The 25,747-nt window shown below is 22.4% G+C and overlaps 1 protein-coding gene across 2 annotated transcripts in view; it reads left to right on the forward strand.

Annotated features, from left to right (window-relative positions):
* The first annotated feature begins 1,068 nt into the window (after positions 1-1,068).
* The window catches only part of Ret (protein kinase receptor Ret oncogene), a 65,030-nt gene continuing 40,351 nt past the window's right edge, over positions 1,069-25,747 (forward strand). For both annotated transcript variants that reach the window (XM_012493938.3, XM_012493939.3), the window contains exon 1: positions 1,069-1,766. In XM_012493938.3, the coding sequence (XP_012349392.2) occupies positions 1,715-1,766 (52 nt within the window). In that variant the 5' untranslated portion in view covers positions 1,069-1,714. The remainder of the gene's footprint in view (positions 1,767-25,747) is intronic.

Consider the following 25,747-nt stretch of genomic DNA (forward strand, 5'->3'; position numbering starts at 1 on the left):
ATTTTTTGTAAAAATTTAGAAACAGCAAATATTAATAAATTGGATTGAACAATGTACAATATATGTTTCTTACAAAAATAAAATAACGATATATCAATGAGCAACATTCATTCAAGAAAAAAATCTAATTGAAAAATTAGAGTTAGTAAATTGATAAAAATATTAAAGTATTTAATGAATGATTAATATATATTTATTTATTAGATATATATTATTTTATTTAATAAATAATCTATATTTAAAATCCTTTTCAATTTGACATATCCACAAATTTGATTCTTACAGAGTGATTATCTAAAAAATGATTTATTCGAACGAAATCGTCATCCAATTAATACAGATAATCGATGTTCCACTGCATTTCAATGAACAATAATAAACAAAAGCTAAATACCGAAAATAATTGTAACGAAGAAACGATCAATGTTCAAGGACATTCTCAGCGAGTATCCTCAAAGAGTTTGCGTGTACGTCACTATATACGATAATGTTGGTCAACGAACTCTACTAACGATAGCGACGGATCAATTGAAATGCACCCCTTCGTCCTGCGTTCTATGTCTCATTCTGTTATCGTATCAAAGGGGAGGTTCCATCCCTCGACGAAATGTTACTTTCGAACCGTCGAAAAAGATTAAGTGAAATGAAAGTGACAAGAGAATTTCAATATCGTATAGTATATTCATCGTGCGATATATTTCTTTGATATCGCAGGAAATACATATAACTAAACAAGACGGAAGTAATTAACAATCAAATTAAAAAAATTAAAATATATCGATCTTTGATCGAAATATAAAAAATCAAAATAGGATAAATAAGTGAAACGGGGAAAATATAATAGGAAGAAAAGTTAGAATTACGAAGGCGCGTCAGAGTATTGAGGGAAGGAATAATTAGAGCGAGCGTATGGGAAAGAACGCATGAAGGGTCGCACCTATTCCCCAAGCGGCTATCTCGCTCGGTTTGTCCCGATTCCTCGGGGGTGCGCACACGTGCGTACGCGTACGCGCATGCGCACTCGACGAGAATCGTACCTGATAACGGCGGGTGTTCGACGGTCTTCTCAGTTATGCTTGATGCGTCTCGGCGTCGCGACGCATCGTTCGATTCTTTCCTTTTTTTACACTTCCTTCTTTATCCAGTTATCTGCTTTCCTGTGAAAGAATCAAACGTTCGTAAAGGGCATTGGCAAAACGAGATGTCACTTTGTTATTTTCGAAATGTTATACACATGAGTTACGCGTTTCGTGACATTGATCAGTTAACCGCTACTTAACACACATATATATATATATATTATATGTTCGACGATTAATAAGCGTTCGACTCGAAATAATAAAAGCTTTCTTTCAATTTATCGGTTATATTCGCACGTATCTTGGAAATTGTCGATCAAATTTTATGAAATTCGCATAAAATACATTATATGGACGATCGTTCGAATTTCTTCAACATGCAAACAGTTTCACAAGAGATAAAAGAGATTGATCTCTTTTGTGTTTTATTTTGGCATATCGAATGTTCGCATTGCTGAAAAGCATGTGCGCGTGCACGTCACGCGAGTAACGAAACAAAATTATAAAATAACAACAAGTCAAAAGATAGGAAAGATATTATTTGAGTCAATTTATACCAATTTAAGAATGTGGACATATTAATATCGGAGTGTTCGGAAAATATCGTGGAAAATAACAATTGGCTAAACGAGATCATGATGTGGTTACTTCTATTGTTGCTGTTACCGATAAGGACATCTACCTCTGGTAAGTAAAGCGGATATTATGAAGTTTATTTTTATTGAAATTTTTCTATCCAATTAACTATTATTAGTTTTGTTTTATAAAGAATTATATTCATTGATAAAAATTTATAATCGAGGATTGAAATAAAGAAAACTTTGATAATAAAATAATCTCTTTGGTGTAATTAAGATACAAAAATTCAAATAGAATTATTATTAAATTTTTTTTTCTTAATAATTTTATTATTGCACGATTCGTAATTTATTTTTTTTTTAATTTATTTTTTTTCGATGATTAACATGCGTCTGCGGTATTATTCCAAAATGCGCGCGTTAACCGATACGTTCGATCGCGCCAAGTCATATTACTAATTCACGAATCAATCACGAAGCATTGTATGCTAAAATTTGCACATTTATATTGATTTTAAATTAACATCGTTGACTGACCAAGTTATCGCGATTTTATACGCTAAACAGTACAAGAAAAGAAAATAGACGATATATTATATATATTATATACATATACACTTATTGTGTGTATCGATTAAGTATCATAATTTCGCGTATGAAATATTTAACGGATTGAGAATTATCACGACGTTCGTCAAATATAAAACATTTAAAAAGAAAAAATTCACATTTGAAAGTTGACAGATTTGAAAGAAAAACAGTTTTCCTTTTTTTTTATTTTTATAATTTCTCTTTTTGTACTTGTACGATTCGGTTTTAATATTACTTGCTCGATTTAAATTTTATCTTATACGTTGCAACAACTTCGTCCTAGCATCGTTCCATTTCCATTATGATTCTCACCTCGCTATATATATATTTAGATTTTATTTAGAAGAAGAGAAATGTTAAAATGTGATGGTAATAGTACATTGTGACTAAAATCGATCATTGACCGAGCCAAATCGCGTACTTTTCGTCGAATAAATTTTCAAAGGAATGTCGCCACGCGAAGGTTAAGCCGATGACATTCGCACTTGACCGTAATCAGGAGATGTGATATCGCAATGTCGCGTGCAACCCCGGCCTCACGTGATTTCGATGCAACCAAAAAATCAATGTTACCCTTTGGTCGACTTCGGCGAGTTTATTTTTTAATTTGCTTTCCTCGTATTGATATACTTTCTTAAACAAAATAATCGAAATAATTATCCATTTACATATACAGGATCTGTTATTTTTTATGATCTAGAGATTCTAGAAGAATTGAATTCGTCAAAATGATGGATTTCGTATTTTTATGATAATTGAGAATGTGAAAATATTTTTGGCAAAATTAATATTGTATTTTATTGAAACAGAAATTTAATTATGTATATCTAATTATTTTTATGTTATTGTATGTAAAATATTTAAATATCTATTATAGGTCAATGATTCGTATATGAAAAATTTTTAGATTCAAGTTTCATTGAAAATATTTCTTTGAGTTGATAGAAAAAACTATTAATTATATTTTATTAATTATAAATTATTAAGTTTCCATAAGTTCATAAAAAATTTTTTAATTATTATATTATAATTTATATAAATATAACAATTTAATAAATATGGCAATTAATATTTTTTACTTTTAAAAAAATTTTTAAATTTTATTTTTATTTTTTTAATTATACATATGTGTAAATTTTATTACATATGATATTTTTAAAATTTTTTTCTACATTCGAATTTTTAATGAGATCCGTGTGTAACAATTCATGACATTTCGCATTTTACAATAGAATATAATGTAACAATCGTAATGTCATATCACAGCAATGACATTTTCGAAATTTCTGAATGCGAAAAAAATACGTTTTTATGCTTAAATTTTGCTATGTTATTTCTAATCGAATATCAGTATCAAAATGAATGTATTTGCATAATATTATGGTTATACGATATATAACACGATTTGCGTGCAATCGAACGAGTTTCACAATAGACTATTCTGTGAATTTAAGCGAGATAAAATTTCATTTTTTTCATGTATGATCATTTTATAAAATTAAAAATAGATTACGGTGATTAAATGGTTGTCTGTCACGAAATACAACATGCTAATGCTTTTTTGCACTGCAATTTTTTGTGTGTATACTGTGATTACAATAATATATCGATATTAGCAAGCAGCTAAAATACGATAGACGCTTAAAATTAAAAATTATTAAGCAAGGCAAATTACAACTTACATTTTAGACATATTACAGATTGTAATAAAAAGAGCATGCAATTGTGAATATATTCCTCTTTTTGATTAAAAATTATATAAGCAATTTAAGCTAATGAAGCAGATAGAGATTGACATTTTATTATATATAGATCAACATTTTTATTTTATATCAAATTTTGTTTTAGTCTCTGGAATTAATTTTTCAAAGATATCTCATGAGTATATTAATATCTTGTATATTAATATGAGCATATTAATATCTAACAGTTTTTTTAATAAATACAAAGTTATGTCTTGATTTTTTTTTAATTCAATGTTAAAAAATTTTATTATATTACATGTTAAATTTTAAGTATTTATCTGTTTATTTATAAATAAATGCTAAATTTTTTTTTATTATTCATGATATATATATAAAAATTAGGGATTATATTTAAGTTAGAAATTCGCTCTTTTATTTATTTATTTATTATATGATTATTTGTTTTATATAATAAACTTATAATATACTTATGCAATACATCATTATATAATATTAATATATTCGTGAAATACATTTAGAAAATCGATTTTAAAAATTAAAACAAATGCAAAAGTTAGTATAAAAATATCGATTAAGATTTATTTATTAGCAATTGAATTTGTATTACGAAATGAAACAGAGATAAAATCAGAAAAATCTATTTATTGTCTCGTTTCATCTAATTTGCTTATAACTCAATAATTAAGAATAAATAAATATAAATAATATAATAAAATATAAACAAATAAAAATAAACAAAACTTTTGTATTTAATTTTTCGAATTGTTTCTTCCAAAAATATATTAACAACTCATAAAATATATATTATACAATTCTAAAAAATATCTTATAAATATGTGCAATATTCTATACAAACGAATAATTTGTAAAAGTTTATATTTTAAACATAAAATATTAAAAAATATTTATTGAAATATCAATGTTTATTTCAAACTCCAATTTCATCATAAAAAACATTGTTTTATTATTAAAATAATAATAATTATTTTTTATGTTTTTATCTAAAGGAAAAATTTATATGGCTCTAAAATTAAAGAGACAATATATATTATCCTATGAAAATTATTAGTTTTACTAGTAATAATACACAAAAAATGCCTCATAGACACAAGCTAAATGAAACTGAAATAAAAATAATCAATAACTTGCAAGAAAATAAATTTCTCAGGCTGACATATCACGTACATTAAAAGAGTAATTATTTAAAGAATAAAGAAAAGGTAACATTCTAATTGACATTCGAAAGCGACAAATGACTCGAAAGAAAAGTGTAATTTTAAAAGCGATATTAGAATGAACTTTCGTAGAATAATAAAATGCAATAAAAATTAATGTTAATAAAAACATAAGAAATGTAAAAAATATTATTAAAATAAAAACTATTTAAAACTTGAAGAAGAACTTTTAAAATCATTAATATTAATAACATACAAAAGTATTAAATTTTGCAAAATACAACGAACTAAAAACATAATATTAAATAAAAAGTATTTTGATTTTAATTTAAATGTTTTTTTTTTGTTATTAATTTTCGTTACTATTATGATCTGATCTGAGAAAAGAAAAATATAAAACAGAAATGACAAATGGATGAAAGAAATGTTAGTTACAATAAGTTATATTGATAAAAATGATATCACGTACAGGATATTATCTCAGTGGAACACTTTTTGGTTTTAGATTATAATTTTAGAAGCTAAAACGAATATAAAAGTTGATATATAAAGATATTGATTAAAGTTTATTTTTTAAATTATAAATAATTAAAATTTACATGAAACATTATATTCAGCTCAAAATATTGATAATATAAACGTTTGTTATATATATTGATATCTTTTTTAAATTTATTTTAAATAACAAATAATTCAAATATTTAAATAAGACAAGTATCACAATATATTATATCAATATAGTTCAAATAAATAAAATTTTCTATTCTAAAAATTATAATGTGTATATCTATTTAACTTGTGTTTCTATTTAATGTGTATATAATTATTATAATTATTTAACTAGTTTTGAAATGCGTCATTAACCCAAATGATTAGGAAATATTAAACTAGATTTGCAAAGTGGCAACCATAAAAATTCATTTCTATAATTATAGTCTAATTTGCAAATATGTACGTATAAAATAAAAATAAAATAAAAATATAAAATAAAAATATAAAATAAAAATATATACAAATATACAATATACAAATATACATTGTTCAAAATAAATTCATTAATATATAATTACAATGGTTGTTGTTAAGGATGGATCATACTTCGAATCTTTCAGAAATTCAAAAATTTTCAATATTTAAAAATTCTAACTATAGCTAAGCTCTTGTAATTTGATATTTTCATGACTTTTGAAATCTTAAGAGAATAATTTGTATAATTTATAACTACAACGATATTAATTTATTTTTATTTAAGAATAATATTTAAAATATTTAAGAATAAGTAAAATTTGCATCTACACTTTAAACCCTTCATGGTATAATTTTGTTACTATAATTTATTTAAAAAACACAAAATAAATATTTAATTTTTCGAGAAGATGACTTTCCTTATTATTGACTAGTTATCTAAATTTTTAAAAATTTCAGAAATCAAAATTTGTTAATATTTTAATTTTTGACAAAATAGATAGATAATTACTGCTTAAAAAAGAGAGAGAGAAAAATAAATCAGGTTTCGAGACCTCACAAAGTTTCAGATTCAAGTTTCGCAAGTCTAAAAGTCTGTTTCTTAACCAATCTCTTTAGTAAGTATACATTCTCGATTAATTACGAAACCTCAAACGCATGCGCTAATTGTGAATCTTGGTAACACAGTAACATGCAAAGCAGTAATTTAATAGTGGAAAAACACTCGTAGGAAAACGAACTGAATGATCAATTTTTGTTATCTTACGATTTGAAAAATAAATGAATTTATAAATCTGCTAACATTTCTTCGCGATTTAAAAGAAAGAAAGTTGAAAAAAATTTAAAAACTCGAGAAATCGATTCGATTGTACGTATACTCTAAACTTGTAATTATCGATTATCGATATCTTATTGATAATTTTCGATATATCTATCGATAATTTTTAGTCATATTAATGATTTATTTTAAATAAATAAAAATACGAAATATCGTTAATTTATATGTATGTTAACGTAACTATAATAACAACTATAATATACTTTAAACAAAAAAAAAAAAATTGAATTTCCGTTATTTTCATCCATTACCGTTATTTTAACAATGTCGTCTCTATGTCGAGTTATCGATATTTATCGAAAAATGTCAATAGTCACAATATACTCGTTCCAGTACATTCGTTCGTATCTACCTTCGGAATATCAAGGATTCGAGAAGCAATGAAACGTAATCGGAACGTGACACGTTTATCGAAGGTTCACGGGAACGCAGGAACGGTTTCCCATTCGCGTGCAAATTCTCAGTCGACGAACGCACGCGTTCCGCGATGTCGACAAACATGGATACCGCCGATGCGAGTTCACCGTGCGCTCGATAAGACGTAGCGTGGATAGGAACACGCGCTAATCCCGAGACGGCTGCACACACGAATGTACATGTGGCCAATTAACGTTTGAGACCCGCATGCACGCGCACGTATACACGCGTGAACGTAATACTTTCCGTATGGTTGAATAATAATTAACCAGCCGCGTATTTCGAGACATCGCACTTTTCGAATTTAATCGAGCTAGGAATGTTTCTAATGTAAACAAGAGATATTAGAGAAATGTGATACATGATACATCGATCGATGCTTTTAATATAATAATAAATTTTTTTAAGAGAATTAGGTCTTTTCTGGGGAAAATTAAATATCAAACAATTTTTTAAAAAGTATCTACTTATAAAGATGTAAAATGTAAAAGATATCCTATTTGAAATTATTTTGTAAGAGCATCATTATCTCTATTAGTCATGTATTAATAATGGATTTATATTATAATTGAATTTATATTAAATAAATATCAATGCTTTTTTTAAACTTTTAAAAATTTTAAAAGAATTATATTTCATGAATTTGAATGTTGATGTACAAGATGTTAATATATTCGTGGAGAATTGTTGAAGGGTTGATTAAATGAAATCATTATTTCGATTCTATTTCTACATTTATAAAAATTTAAATTTTTATTATTATTTAAACATCTAGTTATAAATAATTCAGATTTTTATATATCAATTTTCTGCATTTTTCGATTTTTCGAAAGTGTTTCACAAATATATTTATAAAAAAATAAATAAAAAGATTGATCAAATTTCAATGAATGAAGAAAAAAATCAGAGAAAATTAGTTTATGAATGGCTGCTATAAAGTACACAATTTATCCTTATTCTAAGGATAAGATCAAGTTCAATATGTTTGTATTTACAAATCTGAATCATTTTGAATATTTCATTTTACTGATTTCAAATATTAATCAAAAATTACATGATAAAATTTAAAAAAATTGAAGTCTGATAAACAGTGAATTTTGAAAATCACAATTATATTATTGCATACAAAATATATTATAATATATATAATGTATTCGATATTATAATATTAAAATTGCAATTTAATCATTGAAGTTGTAAATATTTTAAAAATAATATTTCATTTCTTGCATTTTCTTTACTACTATTTCTAAAAATATTTCTTGAAGATAAAATTATTGTATAAAAATAGAATTTTATTTATTTTGAATTATTGCCTTCCAAAATATTTGTACAAGATTCAAATGTATTTAGAAGTACTGTTCCTATTTATCGAAATACTTATAAAGGATTCGAATACAATTAGACAAAGTTAAAATCTATTTGCGAGATACTTAATTCTATCACTACAATCATTAGTACAAGTAACAGATATCTACCTGTAAAGTGACCGACTAGTGTAAAACAAATTTTATTTTCTTTAAATACATTTATGCATAACATAAATACATATATGTTATATTTCGATTAATTTATATTATGTTGGAATGTAGTAAATACCATTGCTATTTTTACAATATTCATTAAATATTCATTTTTAAATTACTTATCATATTATGCGGATTATTATATAACGTAATATATGCAAACAGCATATAGAATTTATAAAATATATAAATATTACACGAAAAATATACATATATAAGTACAATATATCAATTTTTTTCAATCAGTTATATATTTTTAGATATATTATATATAACATGAATTGAACTTCGATGGATATTTAATAATTTTGTTTTAACGAAGAATTTATTTATAATAAAGTTTCATAATTAATATCACAATATAATCATATAATTTCTCTATATTTGTGGAGTTTATGTTTGTTTTTTAATATTAATTTGTAAGGAAATGATCATATTCTACATCATAAAATGTTACATATTTATATTTGCATAACCTAATATTTTTATCATCATTTCTTAATATTATTGCTTACGTTATAATTTCATACAATTCACATATATCTCGATTCTTTTTTAAAATTACATTTATTTTTCTTTTTCTTTTATAACATTGTTTGTTATAATTACTAGGTACATTCCGTAAATGAAACTAATATGGTTCATGAATATTTATATGGAATATCTTATCATAATCATCTGTGATCGCAATCAAATACGACAAGATAGATATAAAAGCAATATTTAACATACATATATGTGCATACGTTTTTTTTTTTTTTTGATTAAAATGCAAAACATATACAATATGCAAAATAGTAAGATATCAAAATATACTTTTGTAGTTTGCTCATTAAAAATTTAATGTGAAAAGAAATTTTTGAGAAAGAAAATTTCTTCAGAATAATTTTTTTATAATTTCAAATCGATTATATATTATATTTTATATACATATTAAAATATATATCAAGCTATTTATTAAAAAATACCGTACAGTTAATCATGAAAGTCCAATATACATTATTCTACAAGGAAATTCATCAATCTTGAAAAATTTGATTTACTGGAAATTTGTAGAATATAATATAATTTATTTTTCTTTGACCTAAAATAAATTTTCATTATTTTTTTGTGTTTTATATAAAACTTTATTTAAAAATATTTTTTACAATTAGGCAATTAAATATTAAAACTTAATTATTTTATTATTCAAAATTTTGTTCGTATCATTACGAAGTTATATTTATAAAAAACTAATATTTTAATATATAAATCATTATGATCTACATACTAATAATTTTTTTCATATAAAAAAGAATTATTATTGATTTTGATAACACGATTTATTAGTTTAAGCTTTCATAGAATTTTTATTTCATTTTACTCACTATATATATATATGTTCTAATCCGAATGAAATTCATCCTTCATTGTTAGATATTACGTTTATCATTTATTATGTTTAAAGTTATTTCATTGGAAACAAAAAGGAACTTTATCATTTTGTCATTTATCATATTTATCATTCAGAATTGTTTCATTGGGAACAAAAAGAAACTCTGCATTTGACTGATGAAACATTTTCACTCGAATGCAGTGAAATTACAACGACGAGTCGTACGATTGCTCGCAAGTTCGATGAAATACGAACTTCGAACATATCGCGTGCAGATTTGAAATCGTTAATCAACACTAGCTTTAAAAGCGATCCGCGCCTCTAACTATCAATTCATAATCGAAACGATGGGGAGAACCGGAAGAGCAATAAGAAAGTAAAAAAAAAAAAGAGAAGATGTTAACGATTGATGTTTAAAACGTTCGTTGAACCAGTGTGAATTATGCGAATCTGAGATAAAGTTTGAATCGTATTCGGGTTCATTATTCGATGAATGTTAATTTTTCATTAAAATCAAATTGAGAAAAATAAATTTTTTTATATTTCTTTGAACTTAGAATTTTGATAATAATTTTTTGAAATAGTAGTATATAAAGATATAGTTATCTATTTCAAATATATATTTTAATATTAATTTATATAAATAATATTTTAATAAAATGAATATTTCATTAAAATGTAAAAAGAAAAAATAATATTTTAAATAATTACAACAATTTTTAATTTTATTACAATACATACCTATAAATATTGAGTGAACATTGTGTATTATATATAATGTAATGATATAAAAAAATATATCTATTTTCAATGCTTAAGAAATAAGAAAGAAAAAGTTCTTGCACTTTGATTAAATAAAAAATATATAAATATTTTAGGTACACTGAATTGGAATAGAAATAATACTTATTTATGATTTAGATATTAAATGAAATAGTACTTTGAAACTATTATTTTTAAATAATTATAAAATACTTGTGAAAATATTTCAATTTTCAGTTTATTTTAGAAGATTAAGAAAAAAAATTTATATAAATCATCTCCAAAGAAAATGATTGAAATCACTCTTACAAAAAGAGAGATGATATTACATATTATTAATAAATAAACAAATTTCTATAAATTATTATTATTTAATTTTAAAAGGTATCTATCTTACAGTTCTGTCATACTGATAAAGAATATGCAATTGTAAATAATCTCTATCTTGAGATTTTCACATTTATTACAAACAGATCATACTAAAAAATTGTACCTACTTTTAGATTTTGACAATTCCATGAGAAAATATAAATAAATAATGAAAATATAAATAAAATATTCGCTAAAAAATTTTTCAGTGTATTTCATATTTTGTCATAACTTTTCTCGAATCCTGTTTATTTCAAATTCTCTCTATTAATAACAACAAGACGAATATTGCCCAAATCGTTACTAACCTTTCTCAAATTTCGATCAATCGAAGACGAAATTTCTCCAAGTTGCTTGAACAAATATCGACCTTTTATATTTACTATTTGCATTGCGCGTCGCGTCACATACCCTTGTCTGTTACAAGCTATTTCGATTCGATTCGATCCGACAATTATTAATACATCGATACGTTGATACATAGAAACGTATCGAGGATCTTTGAATTTCAAATCATGGCTATACCTCTTTACCTCTTAACTTTTGTTCTTTATATCCGTAATCCTCGTTAAGTCTCTCCATCGATAGATGAGGATTCTTTGTTTTCATGCGATACAATGCAGACATATGTTCCTCTGTTTACTAAGAATTTTGATCGTTGTGAGTATTTATGCGTACATATACTCGTATCGTATTCTTATTGTAACAATGACGTAACAAAAAAAATGATGGTTTTAGTGAAACAAATGGTTTGAATCGTTGTAAGAACGCGTAAGAAGATCACATCGAAATACCAATTTGAAAATCCGACTGCAAAATTCTTCACAGATATCAATAATTATTTCTTATCAATAGTTTGTTGTATTAATTTTTATTAATAATCGATAATTAAAATCAATAATTTGAAAATTGCTTTTATTTTTAGTAACAATAAATCGTCTTAATAAAAATAGTAGATTCAGAATACATACAGAATAAATGAAATATCAAATAATTGTAATCTTAAAAATGAATTTTAAGATTTTCAAACAAAAAAAAAATGGAAGTTATTCTCAATATTGTTTTTTTATTATTATTTTATTATTACATTGAAATCAAAAAAGTACAATGCAATGAAAAATGTTATAAAATAATCCATTTATATCTATATATGAAATTTTAAATAATGCTTGATTGCTTCAACTCTTATTGTTAATTGAGCTATTAATTATACATTTAAAAAAATAATTTCATGAACATGAATGAATGAAAGAACTAATAAAAAGAATTAGATGAATTTCTATTATATGAAAGACTTAATTATATGAAACTATTTATCCTATGAGTTTAAGTTCATGTAACAAAGTTCTATTGTATATAAAAAGTAGGGATACAAGCTATTGCAAATGGCATAATTAAAAATTGTTTTCTAAATTATGTTCATTGAAATCAATAATTATTTCATTTAAAAATTCTGCAGATAAATTTATCTTGGATATAAATGAATATCATTATGTAAGCACGACAACTTATACTATATTATATAAATACACATATTTATCTCAAATTGAACTAATAAGTATATACTTAAATAAACAAATAAATTCCAATATCATTAATAATTTTTTTACAGGAAATGAAATATCGATTTTTATAAGATTTTTATAATTTATTTCGTATATTATTAATATTTAAATGATATTAAAATTAAAATTTTTATTAAAAAATCTATTTACATGATAATATTACATATCTATTTTTGACTCTATGAATCTTTTAATCTAGTTATTTATTTATAAAAAAAAGCTTGGTTTGAAACAGGTGTCGTTTAAGGATTTAAAGGAACAATAAGAAAAGAAATAATCCTTAGTTATTTGTATAAATAATCTTTTCAATATGAACTTTTTTTTGCGATTATTTAAGAGTGATAGGAAGTGAAAGTAATATGATGTATGTAGAACATAAATATAGGTTACATAGAGTAATTATTTATCTTTCGATGGGAAATCTCTTCGTGCGTGAAATCAACTCTTAAACTTTTATCATTTTTTCCATATTTTATATAATTTTGCTTGGAAATATTTTTTATTATAGCATTAAAATTTGAATATTTTATAATAAATATCATTGTAAAAATATATTTTAAAACTATATTGAAACTTTAAGAGTTCATTTTATCCTTTCGAAGTGATATTATATTAATAGAAAAACTGCTCCATATATGTATAATTCATTATAAACTATATAATAGATTAATATCTATTCGCAATGTTTTCTACAAAATTATCGTTAGATTTATTAATACAACTTATTAATTAAACTTATAAATTGAAAAGCTATATATTTAAATAATATATTTAAATAAGTATACATATAAAAAACTAAATAGACGACAAAATACTCGCAGAAAAAATCGCAATACAATTTTACTCGTTTTTTTTTTTTTACGTATAATTTATTAATACTGTAATGTAATCGAAGTTTTATTAAGAAAAGTATATATCACAGTATGTATACAGACGAACCGACAATGATAAAGCCCCCAGGAGGCTTGCTAATATGCCACACCCATAACCCAAATATAACAATAAGCAATCATTTTGTTCTATTTGAGTTTTCCCAGAAATCCACATATTCTTTCGAAAAATGCAATTTACGACGATGCTTACGACGCATCGCAGTCAAAATGGAAGGAAGTGGACATTTCCAATGCTTAAACAAGTCGTAAACGCTGCTTCATGATGCGTATTGCGAGTCGTTAACGAATATAACGAGAACAGGTTGAGAATAAATTCTGTTGAAATTATAAGAGATTTTTTTCTATGGCAACAAATGAATCTACTTCTTCCCTTAAAAATGATCTTAAAATCCGGTTATATTTGATATTTTTTATAAAAAAAAATAACACGAAATCAATTGATATACATTTTATAAGATATTGGTTAGTTAATACATTTCAAAATAAATGAGTATTACAAGATCTATCTACAAATTAAATTTGTATACTATGCATACTATATGTAATGTATATACAAATATATATATAATAATATATAATAATAAATATATATTTTTATGCGTACTTTATATCCCACGAATATATTAACTTAGAATTCTTTAGAATTTTTATTAATCATAAAATAACTATTAAAACTGAACTTCAATGATAAAATATTAATGTACAAAGTTAACTTAAAACAGAAAAGAAATTTAATAATAGTTTAATAAAAAAAATTTTTTACAGTTTTATTTGATTCTTGAAAGTTAATCTCTTTTATATGATATTTATTAACCGTGTAGATATAGCGCAAAATATTTTCCTACTGTATTTTACAATGAGTTGGTGTTATAATAAAATATTACTAACGTGTATAATAAATAATTTATTTCGAATAATAAAAATAATTTTAAATGTTTAAACAAAAAGAATTAAAAATTATATTTGATAATTGTCAAATAACTTCGATAGTATTGTGTCGAAGAGATTTAACTAAGAACTATTTAACTATCCATTATACCCTAATTTATGTGTTGCAAATCTAAGGAATTTGTGCTGAATAGTTTCTATTGTTCTATTTGTCGCTTGTATTTAACCTTTATTTCGATTGGACTACTAAATTACCGATGCATATTCAAAATTACGCTTTGACTGTGTAACAATATAACTAAAATTTAATAATAAAAGTAATAAAGATATTTGCAGAATATTTGCAAACACGTAACGAGTTTTAGAATTCTCTAAGACTTATTTACAATTTATTGAAAATAAATAGAAAAATTAAAAGAAACAAAATGAAATATCAAATTAGAATTGATCGAAATTTATTTCATATAATAATTTAAAAATAATTATTTTAATCAATATTTAATAAGCAATGTACTTCAATTGATTTTATATTTTTTATTTTGTCAATTGAAAAAGTTTGAAACAGATATTTGAGAAAATAACATATCGAACATAATTGAAAATTTGTTCTTGAAATAACATTTAAAATATTGAACAATAATAATTGGACTGCAGATGTTTACGCAAAATAAAATATAGGATTAAAAAATGAAACTTAAATAATGATTTCCTTAAATGATGCTACATATTAAGAAACTATTTATTTTCATTAATTAACAAAATAATAAATCACACAATGACAAATAAATCATTAAATTGCAAATATATTCATTTATTTTATAAAATAAATTCATATTATTTCAAAAATAAATTATTTCTTAAATAATTTAAAAATTTTAAAATAATATAACTTAAAAATATTTAAAAATTCCTAAGATTATTCAAAATTTTTGAATATTTTTGAAATTTGCTAAATTTTTTTTAAATTATTGAAGCTATATTTATACATCAAAGTAAATCACAAATTGCTTATAAAGAAAAGTTTCTCTGTCGGACAAATGCTCGAGGAACGCTACTGCGAATTGACGATAATAAAAATAACAAATCTATTGCGTTCCGATTATCAAAATCATTTTACATGATTATCATTTATTAATCGTGTTGAAGAACGCGATTATTAATGCGTTCACACACTTATTAATTGCATTGGAATCGATTATATAATATTACATCAATCGATAATGAAATTTCTAATGATTGGAATATCAATTTCGATTACCCGAAACATTGTATCATCCGAGTTTTCGTTACCCATGCGATCAATTATCCGAAAACAAAATGAGTTATGTACGTATTCAATTATGCATTTAAAGTACTCAATATATGATTTATGTTTATATTCTGGAAGACATTCAATCAATAAACCATATGCAATAATTTTGTTTTTATGAAACATTATGAATATATAATGAATATATATAATCTATAATAGATTATATATAGAGCAATTATTTTATTAATAGAATATCGATAATGAACTTATAATTTCAATATTATTGTATCTAGAAATTAAAAACTTCATCTTTTATGCACATTTATATATACTGTCACGATATATATATAGATACAATAGTATTAAATGATATTAAAATTAAATAAAATTAAATATAAATATGTCAAGTTTTTATGCAAATAAAATTGATGTAAAAAGAAAAATATGTTCTATATATTGTCTATATATTATATGTTATATGAAAAATATATAAATATCTGTAGTTTATTCACAACATATTCGCAAATTTGATTCTTCTTAACAGATAAAAGAAAAGTATGAAATTTGAGACTTCATTTATATATTTGACATATATATTTGATTAAATATCGAATAAATAGAAAGTGAAAAAGAAAAAATTTTTATATTTTTATATTTATTGTATATTTGTCAAAAACTAGTTTTATAAATGTTTTTATTCATTATGAAAAATATGAAAAATATAAAATAGATCTGTCCTTGAGATCTTATTTAAAATTAAGTTTAAAAGTTAAAATTACCATCTAAAATTAAACTTACTTTCTTATTTTTTTATCTTTATTTTAAAGTCATTTATTTTCTTTATCTTTTCAAGACAATTTGAGTGAATAAATGCAACATCGATAATTCTACAATATATTCATGGCCTCATTAGTAACACTTTTTATGTTGAACTCATTTTTCTTGCTGTTTTATCAATAACATTAAAGAGTGAAAATTGCAACAGAAAATGTATTAAAAGCAATACAAACAATAGTTCAAAAAAATGTATTTCTATTATAATTATATATAGTAGAAAGAATACAAATACAATATAGATAGAAATATGAGAACGTTTTGACAATGATTATATTTCAAATTTATGATAATTAAAACAATTACAATAACAATAACAATTATTGTTTGTAATTATTTTTCTTTTGATTTAGATGTTTTATGTTTTCTATAATAAAAAGTTTCTACGCATCCTTATTAAACTGAAATTTACTTTAATTTATTTTATGATTTTTAAAAAAACAGAAAAAATAAATTATATTATAATAATTGTACTTTCAGTATATTAATAAAGATTTTTTATTCGTGTTTTTTATTATGATATGATAATGAGATGATAAAAAGAAGAAATGAAAAGTTGATAGAAATATGAAATACTTATTACAATATAATTAAAATTTTTCTAAAATTTTAAAAACTTATTATAAAGATATATTTATTTTAATTAATTAAAACTTACCATGATTATATGAATCCAGAAAATACAATTTATATATATGCTTATTGCAAAATAAAATTTGTTATAAAGTTTTATTATATTTAACACTATTTATTATGTATCTAATAAATTAATAAAATCATTCTATTAATACTTTAATACAATTTCATCATTTATTTATCTCAAAAATAATAGTTTCATATCCTATATTATCATACTATGAATTTATACTAATCAGATTTTATTTTTATTTAGAAAAAAAATTATTTATAAAAATAAAAAATTCTTTAAAGTTTCTACATAACATTTACATAACTAATATAAATAAGGCTTCTTATATAAAAAAAATCGAATATCCCATATTTATATTTTCTCTTTTATATGATATTAAAAATAATGTAAGATTTTATATTAGAAATATCCTAAATTCGAAAAGAATTAAATTAATCTAAGAAATTTATTAAGACAATAATAGAATTAATTCATAATTACTAATCGAACTTACTAACAAAGAAACTGATTAAATAACACATTTTTAATATTATATAAATCTTTTTTGTAAATACGTATAAAATACATTTAATAAATACATATTAATATTAATATAAAGAAATAATCGCATTCACTTATTACAATTTTACGTATATCGTTATCATTCGTTCTATTAGTTTTTTAATTATTGTTGCAATACTTTTTTTTTCATTAAAATAGTATACATTATCATATATGATATTTTTAATCTATTGAAAAACTTGTATGCAACATTACCACATGAAACGTTAAATTTTAGATTAAAAAAATTATTATACTCTTATTATACTCTTCGGTGTACTTATTTATATCGTTGAAAAAGTGAATCGAAAGAGTTTGATCGATGAACGACGCGAATGAAAAAAAAAAAAAAAAGAAAAAAAATTAGCCACCGCAGTTTGTTACACGTTACATCATTTCCACAGTGCATCCGTAGCATAATACCGAGTAAACAGAATAAAACTGGTAGTACACAAGCGTGAAACGACATACGGTTAGCCCTTGTCAACGTTGCTTGGTGGCAATTTCGCGTATGCATTTGTCGCATATCACCAACAGAAACCCGATCAAAACGTATATATGAACCTCAATAAGAATATACCTAATGCTTCTATCGTATATGTACAATAGAGTGGAATGGAAAAGGTAAAATTGTATGATTATAATAATAATATAATGATGAACAAAAAATTCAACAATTAATATTAATATATTAATCGTGAAAAAATTAGTCTTATGTCAAATAAATTTTTAGGATTTTTTCAATTTTTTGATCATGTCATTCTTATGTTTATTTTATATTATTAATTAAAATATCTTTTTTAAATCTTATATGATAAATTTATTTTTATTTCTTTTTTTAAATAAATAAAGCAAAAGGAACCGTGTGAATAAAAGTGAATAAAACGTATTAAAAAACGTATAAATCGCGAAAAAAAAAGTATGATAAAAGAGTCTCAAGTGCATTTAAAATACCATATAAAAATAGGTATTAATTTGACGGAAATAAACAATTGTATATATCTAAATAAGAAAGAATTTTAAAATAAACTTGAATCGTTTAGAATTTTATTAAAAATTTTATTAAAAAGGATATAAAATAGAAAAGAAAAAATAATGGAAACAATTATAATTACTGCGACACGATATATATAAAAATAGATTAGCAGTACAATAAGAGATTGTTAGGACGTTAAAGATAATTCTATATTATTAGTGAGCTTAGACTTTATAATGAAATGTCACAATTATTTATAAATTGAAAATATGTAGATGTGCATTTTGTTTACAACTTTTACAATCAATGCAACAATTGTTCATTAATAGAATTGTTTGATGTTTGTAAATTGATATATTAATTACTAACACAAATGAAATTGCTTGAATTATTTCATGACAACGAAAATGTCTTCCTAAAAGGATTTTCCAAATTACTGTATCTTAATATTATATATAAATTTAAGTAAGATATAAATTATTTGAGATATTTTAGCTTTTTTTATTTAAATATAAAGTTTAGATTATTTATTATAGAATACAATCTTTAATTTAATTTTAATTTCTAAAAAAAATCTTTGGTTTTTCTTTATAATTCTTTTTACCTATTTTTAATTATATTTTCATATAATAATTTGATTCTACTTCATTAATAGATATAATATTATATTTTAATTCGTTAATCAATTTTGGATTATTGATATAAATCTAATAAAAAAAAAAATTCAATGAATATCTAATTTTATAAAAAGATATCAAAATTTTTTCCTGCGAATTTTTTTTAAATAAAAGTTTACGCTAATAATAGTACAAAAATGATTAACAATATTATAACTTAAAAAACAATATTATAATCGTTGATGACTATTACTACGCAAAAATATATTAGAAAATTAAATAAGAGTACGCTTTTAAAAAGAGATTGTTTGTATGAAATCAATGATTATGTATTACTCATAAAATGGATTTTAAATATTAAAGTAAAGAAATTTAAAATATCTCAAATAGTTTACAATTAAAATCAAAATTTATTTGTTATTAAGTATTATTATTTAATTTAAAATAAATAAAAATTATTTATTATTAAAAATGTAATTTAATTTGAATAACTATATATTTATATTTTGTATTTCAGCATATTTTAAAGATATTATTTTCTTCTTTAGATTTCTATAGAAAGAATTTAATGTCAACCTATTAATTGAATTTTAATTCGCACTAAATGGTAACTTAATCTTATTAAACATTTAAATTAATTGGAATATACTTAAAAGATAATTATTAGTTGATCATTTAAAAAATTAAGAGAAAGATATATTATTTATTGTATTATTCAAATAGATATAGGATGATTTGTTTATTAAATTCTTCATAACTGTAATTTATCCGATAATAGTATATATTGATATCATTGTTCATTGATACTGTCGTCATATTGTTCATTTGTTTCACGAAACAACGTTCTTTTCTTTTGATGTTATTACAAAGTTATGATCGAGTGAATTGCAGTTATTGCTCGTGAGACTTCTAACGAGAGAATCACATAATACGTATCACCTAAAGACAAAAACTTAGATAAAATGATATTCAAAAAGTATTCATGAAACAGAAAAAACCTATTTATAATCCATTCATCATTCGAATTCTAAATAAAAGATTTCAAAAAAGAAATTGAATATAAAGAATTTATTTTCATTCTCATATAAAATATGGATAATTGGAAAAAGATTGAAATTTTTTCTCAATAAAGGCACATATAAAATCTGTAATTAAGTTATACAGAAAAAAGTAATAAGATTAGTTAAAATATAAAATAATCATAGTTAAAATTCCAAATTTTTTATTATTTTTTTTTTCAAAACAATTTTCGAAGAATTCAATACAACATCTATATCGGTCATTAAAAAAATTTAAAAATCATTCTACCTTTATTGTATGCAATTATTTTGTTAAATTTTTTTAAAAAAAAAGTTCGAATTAAAATCTTTTAATTTTAATTTTAATTTCTAAAAAAAATTTATTTGAATTAAATCAGGAGAAAGAGAATGATTAAAAACAGAAATTCTTTTTACCTAAAAATATTATAAAATGTATAGATACGATGTCAATAACAATAATAATAATTTTAAAAAAATGAGTTCTTGCATTTATTTATCTTCTTTATTCTTTTAATTTAGCATTAAAATTGAAATTGAAAGAAGCAAATTTAATTCGAACTTTATATTCAAGAAAATAAGGCAAATAAGGCAAAACGACTTGTTAAAATTTTTTAAATAATTAAATAATCGATATAAATATTATTGAATTTATTATTGAATTGTTAAAAAATTTATCCAAAAAATTAAACGAAAAATAAAAAATTTGTAGCACTATTTTTATTGATTTTTATGTATATACAAAATACTTATAATTATTTATAATTTTTCATATAGCATATATGAAATTTTTGCATATTTATAAACAAAGAAAATGTCAAAGGAAAATTTATATGATACTTGATTATATAATTCTAGTTGTCACAATATTAAAACAACTCGATTGAAATCATCATTAGAGAATAATTGTGGATCAAAAGGAGGAGGGGTGTTTACTATTATCTTGATTAGGCGTTCGAGACCTTATTGCCAGTAAAACTGCTACGATGCGGTTGTGTTACATTATGTTATAGACGTTACGTTGCGTCGTGTGGCGATTTCAAGGTAAACTTGTCTAAGGATACCAAGAACGAATCCTAAAGGGGTGAATTAAAGAAACGGTCGATACATGGCAATATATGAAAGAAATGATATACATTCCTATCCAAAAATCACCAAATATTTAACAATGTTTCAAAATTAGATAAATGATTATTATATAATAATTATAATTATATTTATAATATGATTAATTTATATTAATTAATCGTTTGTATTATTAAGAAATATTGCGGTTTAATAATCTTAATATAAATTTATTTTAATCAGTTAAATATTAACAATAAGGCTCCATATTATGAAGAGAGAAAAAAAAATTTTTAATTCTTTTTAATTTGTATAACGGATTAATATTGTGGATTCAAATTGTATGGTAAATTATTTATTACTCTCTTATTTATTAATATATCTTAAATTATATATATCTTAATTTAATAATTATAATAATGTTTAATATTATAATTGTAATAATAATAATAATATTGAGAAATATAAATAGAGTAATTTATATATTCTTATATATATATGGTACAAAAAATATATTTAAAAAATAAGTAATTCACTATATAATTTTAATCCACTATTCGAAAACAATTCCATAATTTAAAAAGAAATATAATTTATCAAAGTGATATTAATATTTTTATACTTATTTTGAATTTATACGATTTATAATTAAAATTGAATGAAAACATTACTACGAATTGCTATGAAAAAATGTATTTTAAAAATAATAAATTAATAATATATAACTTTTTGTAAAAAAACAAATAATACAATAATTTTAATAAAATTTCTAATATTCAATTGCGTCAAAACTTTGTTTGTTTTCAATGCGTAAACAATTTGTTGTATCGAAATAAAATTAATATTGAGGACATAAAAAATAAAATAACAAATAAAAATACAGAAATAATTTAAAAAAAGACTCTAAAAAATGAAAAGAAGAAAGTGAATTTGAAAACAGATTGAAGAGCATGGGAAGCATTTTGAAAATATGCTATAAAAATTATATGAAATTATTATTATAGTTGTATTATAAATGTAATTCTGTATTAAAAAATTATTTTATCGTATAGGAAAATTAGAATGATTGAGAATCTGTAAAACGAAATAACCTTGAAAAACATTCGATAAATAAAAAATAAATAATTTTATTTTTTCTTTGAAATTATAAAACTTTTGTACTTAATATTTTTTTTTTTAATTTTTTTCAAGATAATTGGATAGGAATTTTTCAAATAAATATCTTGTACATCTATATATTATACTGATTTATATTTATATAGGATTCGTATTATTATTTATTTCATTCCTAATTTATGATTTTATGAAAATTAGTGACACATATTTGAATTTTTTTTTAAGCATGTTTCTGTTTATATAATAAAAAAATTTGTAATATTGTATTTAAAAAATTAAAAAAAAATCTCCCTAAAAAAAATTACATATTTCATAATTAAAATAATTTATAAAAAAATTATATTATTTATAAAAGACAATACAATTTTCTTCCTTTACTATTTTTTGTCGTATATTAACTATTTTCGAGAAAAATAGCTAGACAATAATGATACAAGCATTCTATATGTGTATATCACATATGATGTATAAATATATATGTGTATAATATATAAATATATGTATATAATATAATATTTATTATATATAACAAATAGGTATATAAATACTAATTTTTGAGGAAAAACTAATAATTTATGATATCACATATGTTTATGACATCCTTTTAGATTAATAGATTAGTAACATGCTTAAAATTAATAAATGTTTAATACATAGACGAATGAATATATATCATACTTTTCTCATTTAAACAAATTTTCTAGGCTCTCAAGAGAGAACCGTTTACATTTTAATAATTTTTATTCAAGATCTCGATCAAAAGTTTTGATAACTTTTGTAATAATGTTAGCGAGTTAGAAAAATTGAAAAGAATATAAATTAAAAAAAATTAATTTCTTGAAGAATTGAATTGAAAATATACATAAAAATGCTTGCTAGTTTTATAATATTTATGCATGAGATATATATTATTATTTAATTATTTATTTATTATATTTACGAATGAATTCAAAAATAATATATATGAAAAATACAGTCAATCACAAAAATTATAAAGAAATTCTTCTAATTTAAAAATCTTGATTTAAAAGTTTATAAAATATAATACATTTTCTTTTTTTTTGGAAAAATTTATTTGAGTATTAATTAAAATCAAGTTTGAAATTTTCATTATTTTTTTATCTTTTAATTATATTAAATTATATAATTTTATTTGAAAATATTTTTTATAAGAATAATATCATAATAAAATTAATATATTTTATAATTTAAAGTTTTCCTTTATCTTATATCATTGCAACATTAATCTTAATAAACAAAATATATATTAATATTTTAAATTGATCTTCATCCTTTTTTCTCCATAATAAAAAAAATCGTTCCAAACTGACTTTTTATATATATATTTAATAACACAATTTATTAATTAAATTCAAGATAAAAATGAAAATTTATTAAAAATATTGCATGTAATTATAATAAATCATAATCATTTATAAATTATAAACAATGCAATATTTTTATTGTTAATTAAAATTTTTCATAAAAAAAAAATTAATATTTTAAAAAACTTTAAACCTTAATAGTTAAGGCACAGTATATTTTGGTGTGAACATGTTGTGCATATCTCTAACATGTATTCAAGGCACTCTATCTCTCACATTCCACCTTTGATTCTGACTTTCCATCCTTCTTTCTTCTTTTTCCATTATTTTTCGGAAAAAGCAATAAATTTCAGCAAAGGTTTTAAGAAGATCGTAAGTTCGTTGTTAAAGCGTTTAAAGATTAGTCGTAGTACGAGCAACACCTTTCATTTGGTTAGGGTGTTGAAATATCCTAAATATAGTTAAGCTATTTCCGAATTCGACTAGGTACACATGGAAACGAGTTGGTTGATGATCGAAAAACGCAAAAAGGGAAGAAAGCTGAAAAGTCGAATAGGCTAAGAGAAAAAAGAAAATGAAGAAGGAAGTAACGTGGTAGTATATTTATCGTTTATAGTCTCGAGTGATCCATGCGCGCAAGTGTTAGTCGACAATAAGAAACGTATTATTTTTCCGAGTTGAGATGTTTATACAAGTGCTAGCAATCGTATTATCTTCGATATAAAAATATTTTCATTGCGTTCTATTAATATACTCCATATTTCCTGCTGTTGCATATTGCAATATTATTAAAATTAAAAAATCGTAAAGTTGGAAAATATGAAAGGAATAGTATAACAATATTCAAAATTTTGAAATCGAAATGCTTTGCTATTTTTGTGAAATTCTAAATTTTCGAAAATGATGTATGTGTACAATTTCTCATAACTTGTGAAAATATTATGAATTTCTTTTTTCTTTAAGTTGATCCAATTCAATTTATGTTTAGATTATTTATTGATTTATTCTGATACAATTTTATATTAGAATAGTTTCTACGAGATAAGAGAAAAAATATATAATACGTATAATAACATAAAAAATATATTAAAATTTTAATTCTTGCTAAATTTCTTTAAAAAAAAAAAAAAACGGAAAAGAAAATAAAATAAGTATTCTAGGTTTCGAATATTTTGAAAAACCTTCAACAAAATTTTCGACTTGGAATTTCAAAAAAAAAAAAATCTAAAAATTAGATTTCCATCCATCTAAAAAAATATAAAGAGAAAAATAGAAAAGAAACTTGTAAAACTTGTCTGTTTCGAATAAATTGTATCCTGGTGTCGTGCAGTAATACCGTCACGGGGAGAACGAATCAATTTACAGACATGGGGCACGTGCATCGGGATGGTGGCTGTACGGTGGCCTCATGGAGGTCCCATGAAGGTGCGGTGGCCCTGTCTGGCCCCGCTCCGCGCGAACGCGGAAGATCCTTGCAAATCGACAACAGTGAGGGCTGTGTCTAGTTGTATGGCTGCGCGTATCGTGTTCACGGTCTCTGTTTTCGGGAATCGTAACTCGATGTGCGAATAGGGTTTCCAGCTACTATGATCTCGTGCCTCTAGAGAT

This window comes from Apis florea, unplaced genomic scaffold (assembly GCF_048593485.1).
Source record: "Apis florea isolate Af1SG1 unplaced genomic scaffold, ASM4859348v1 contig_3517_pilon, whole genome shotgun sequence".
Classification (NCBI taxonomy): Eukaryota; Metazoa; Arthropoda; class Insecta; order Hymenoptera; family Apidae; genus Apis; species Apis florea.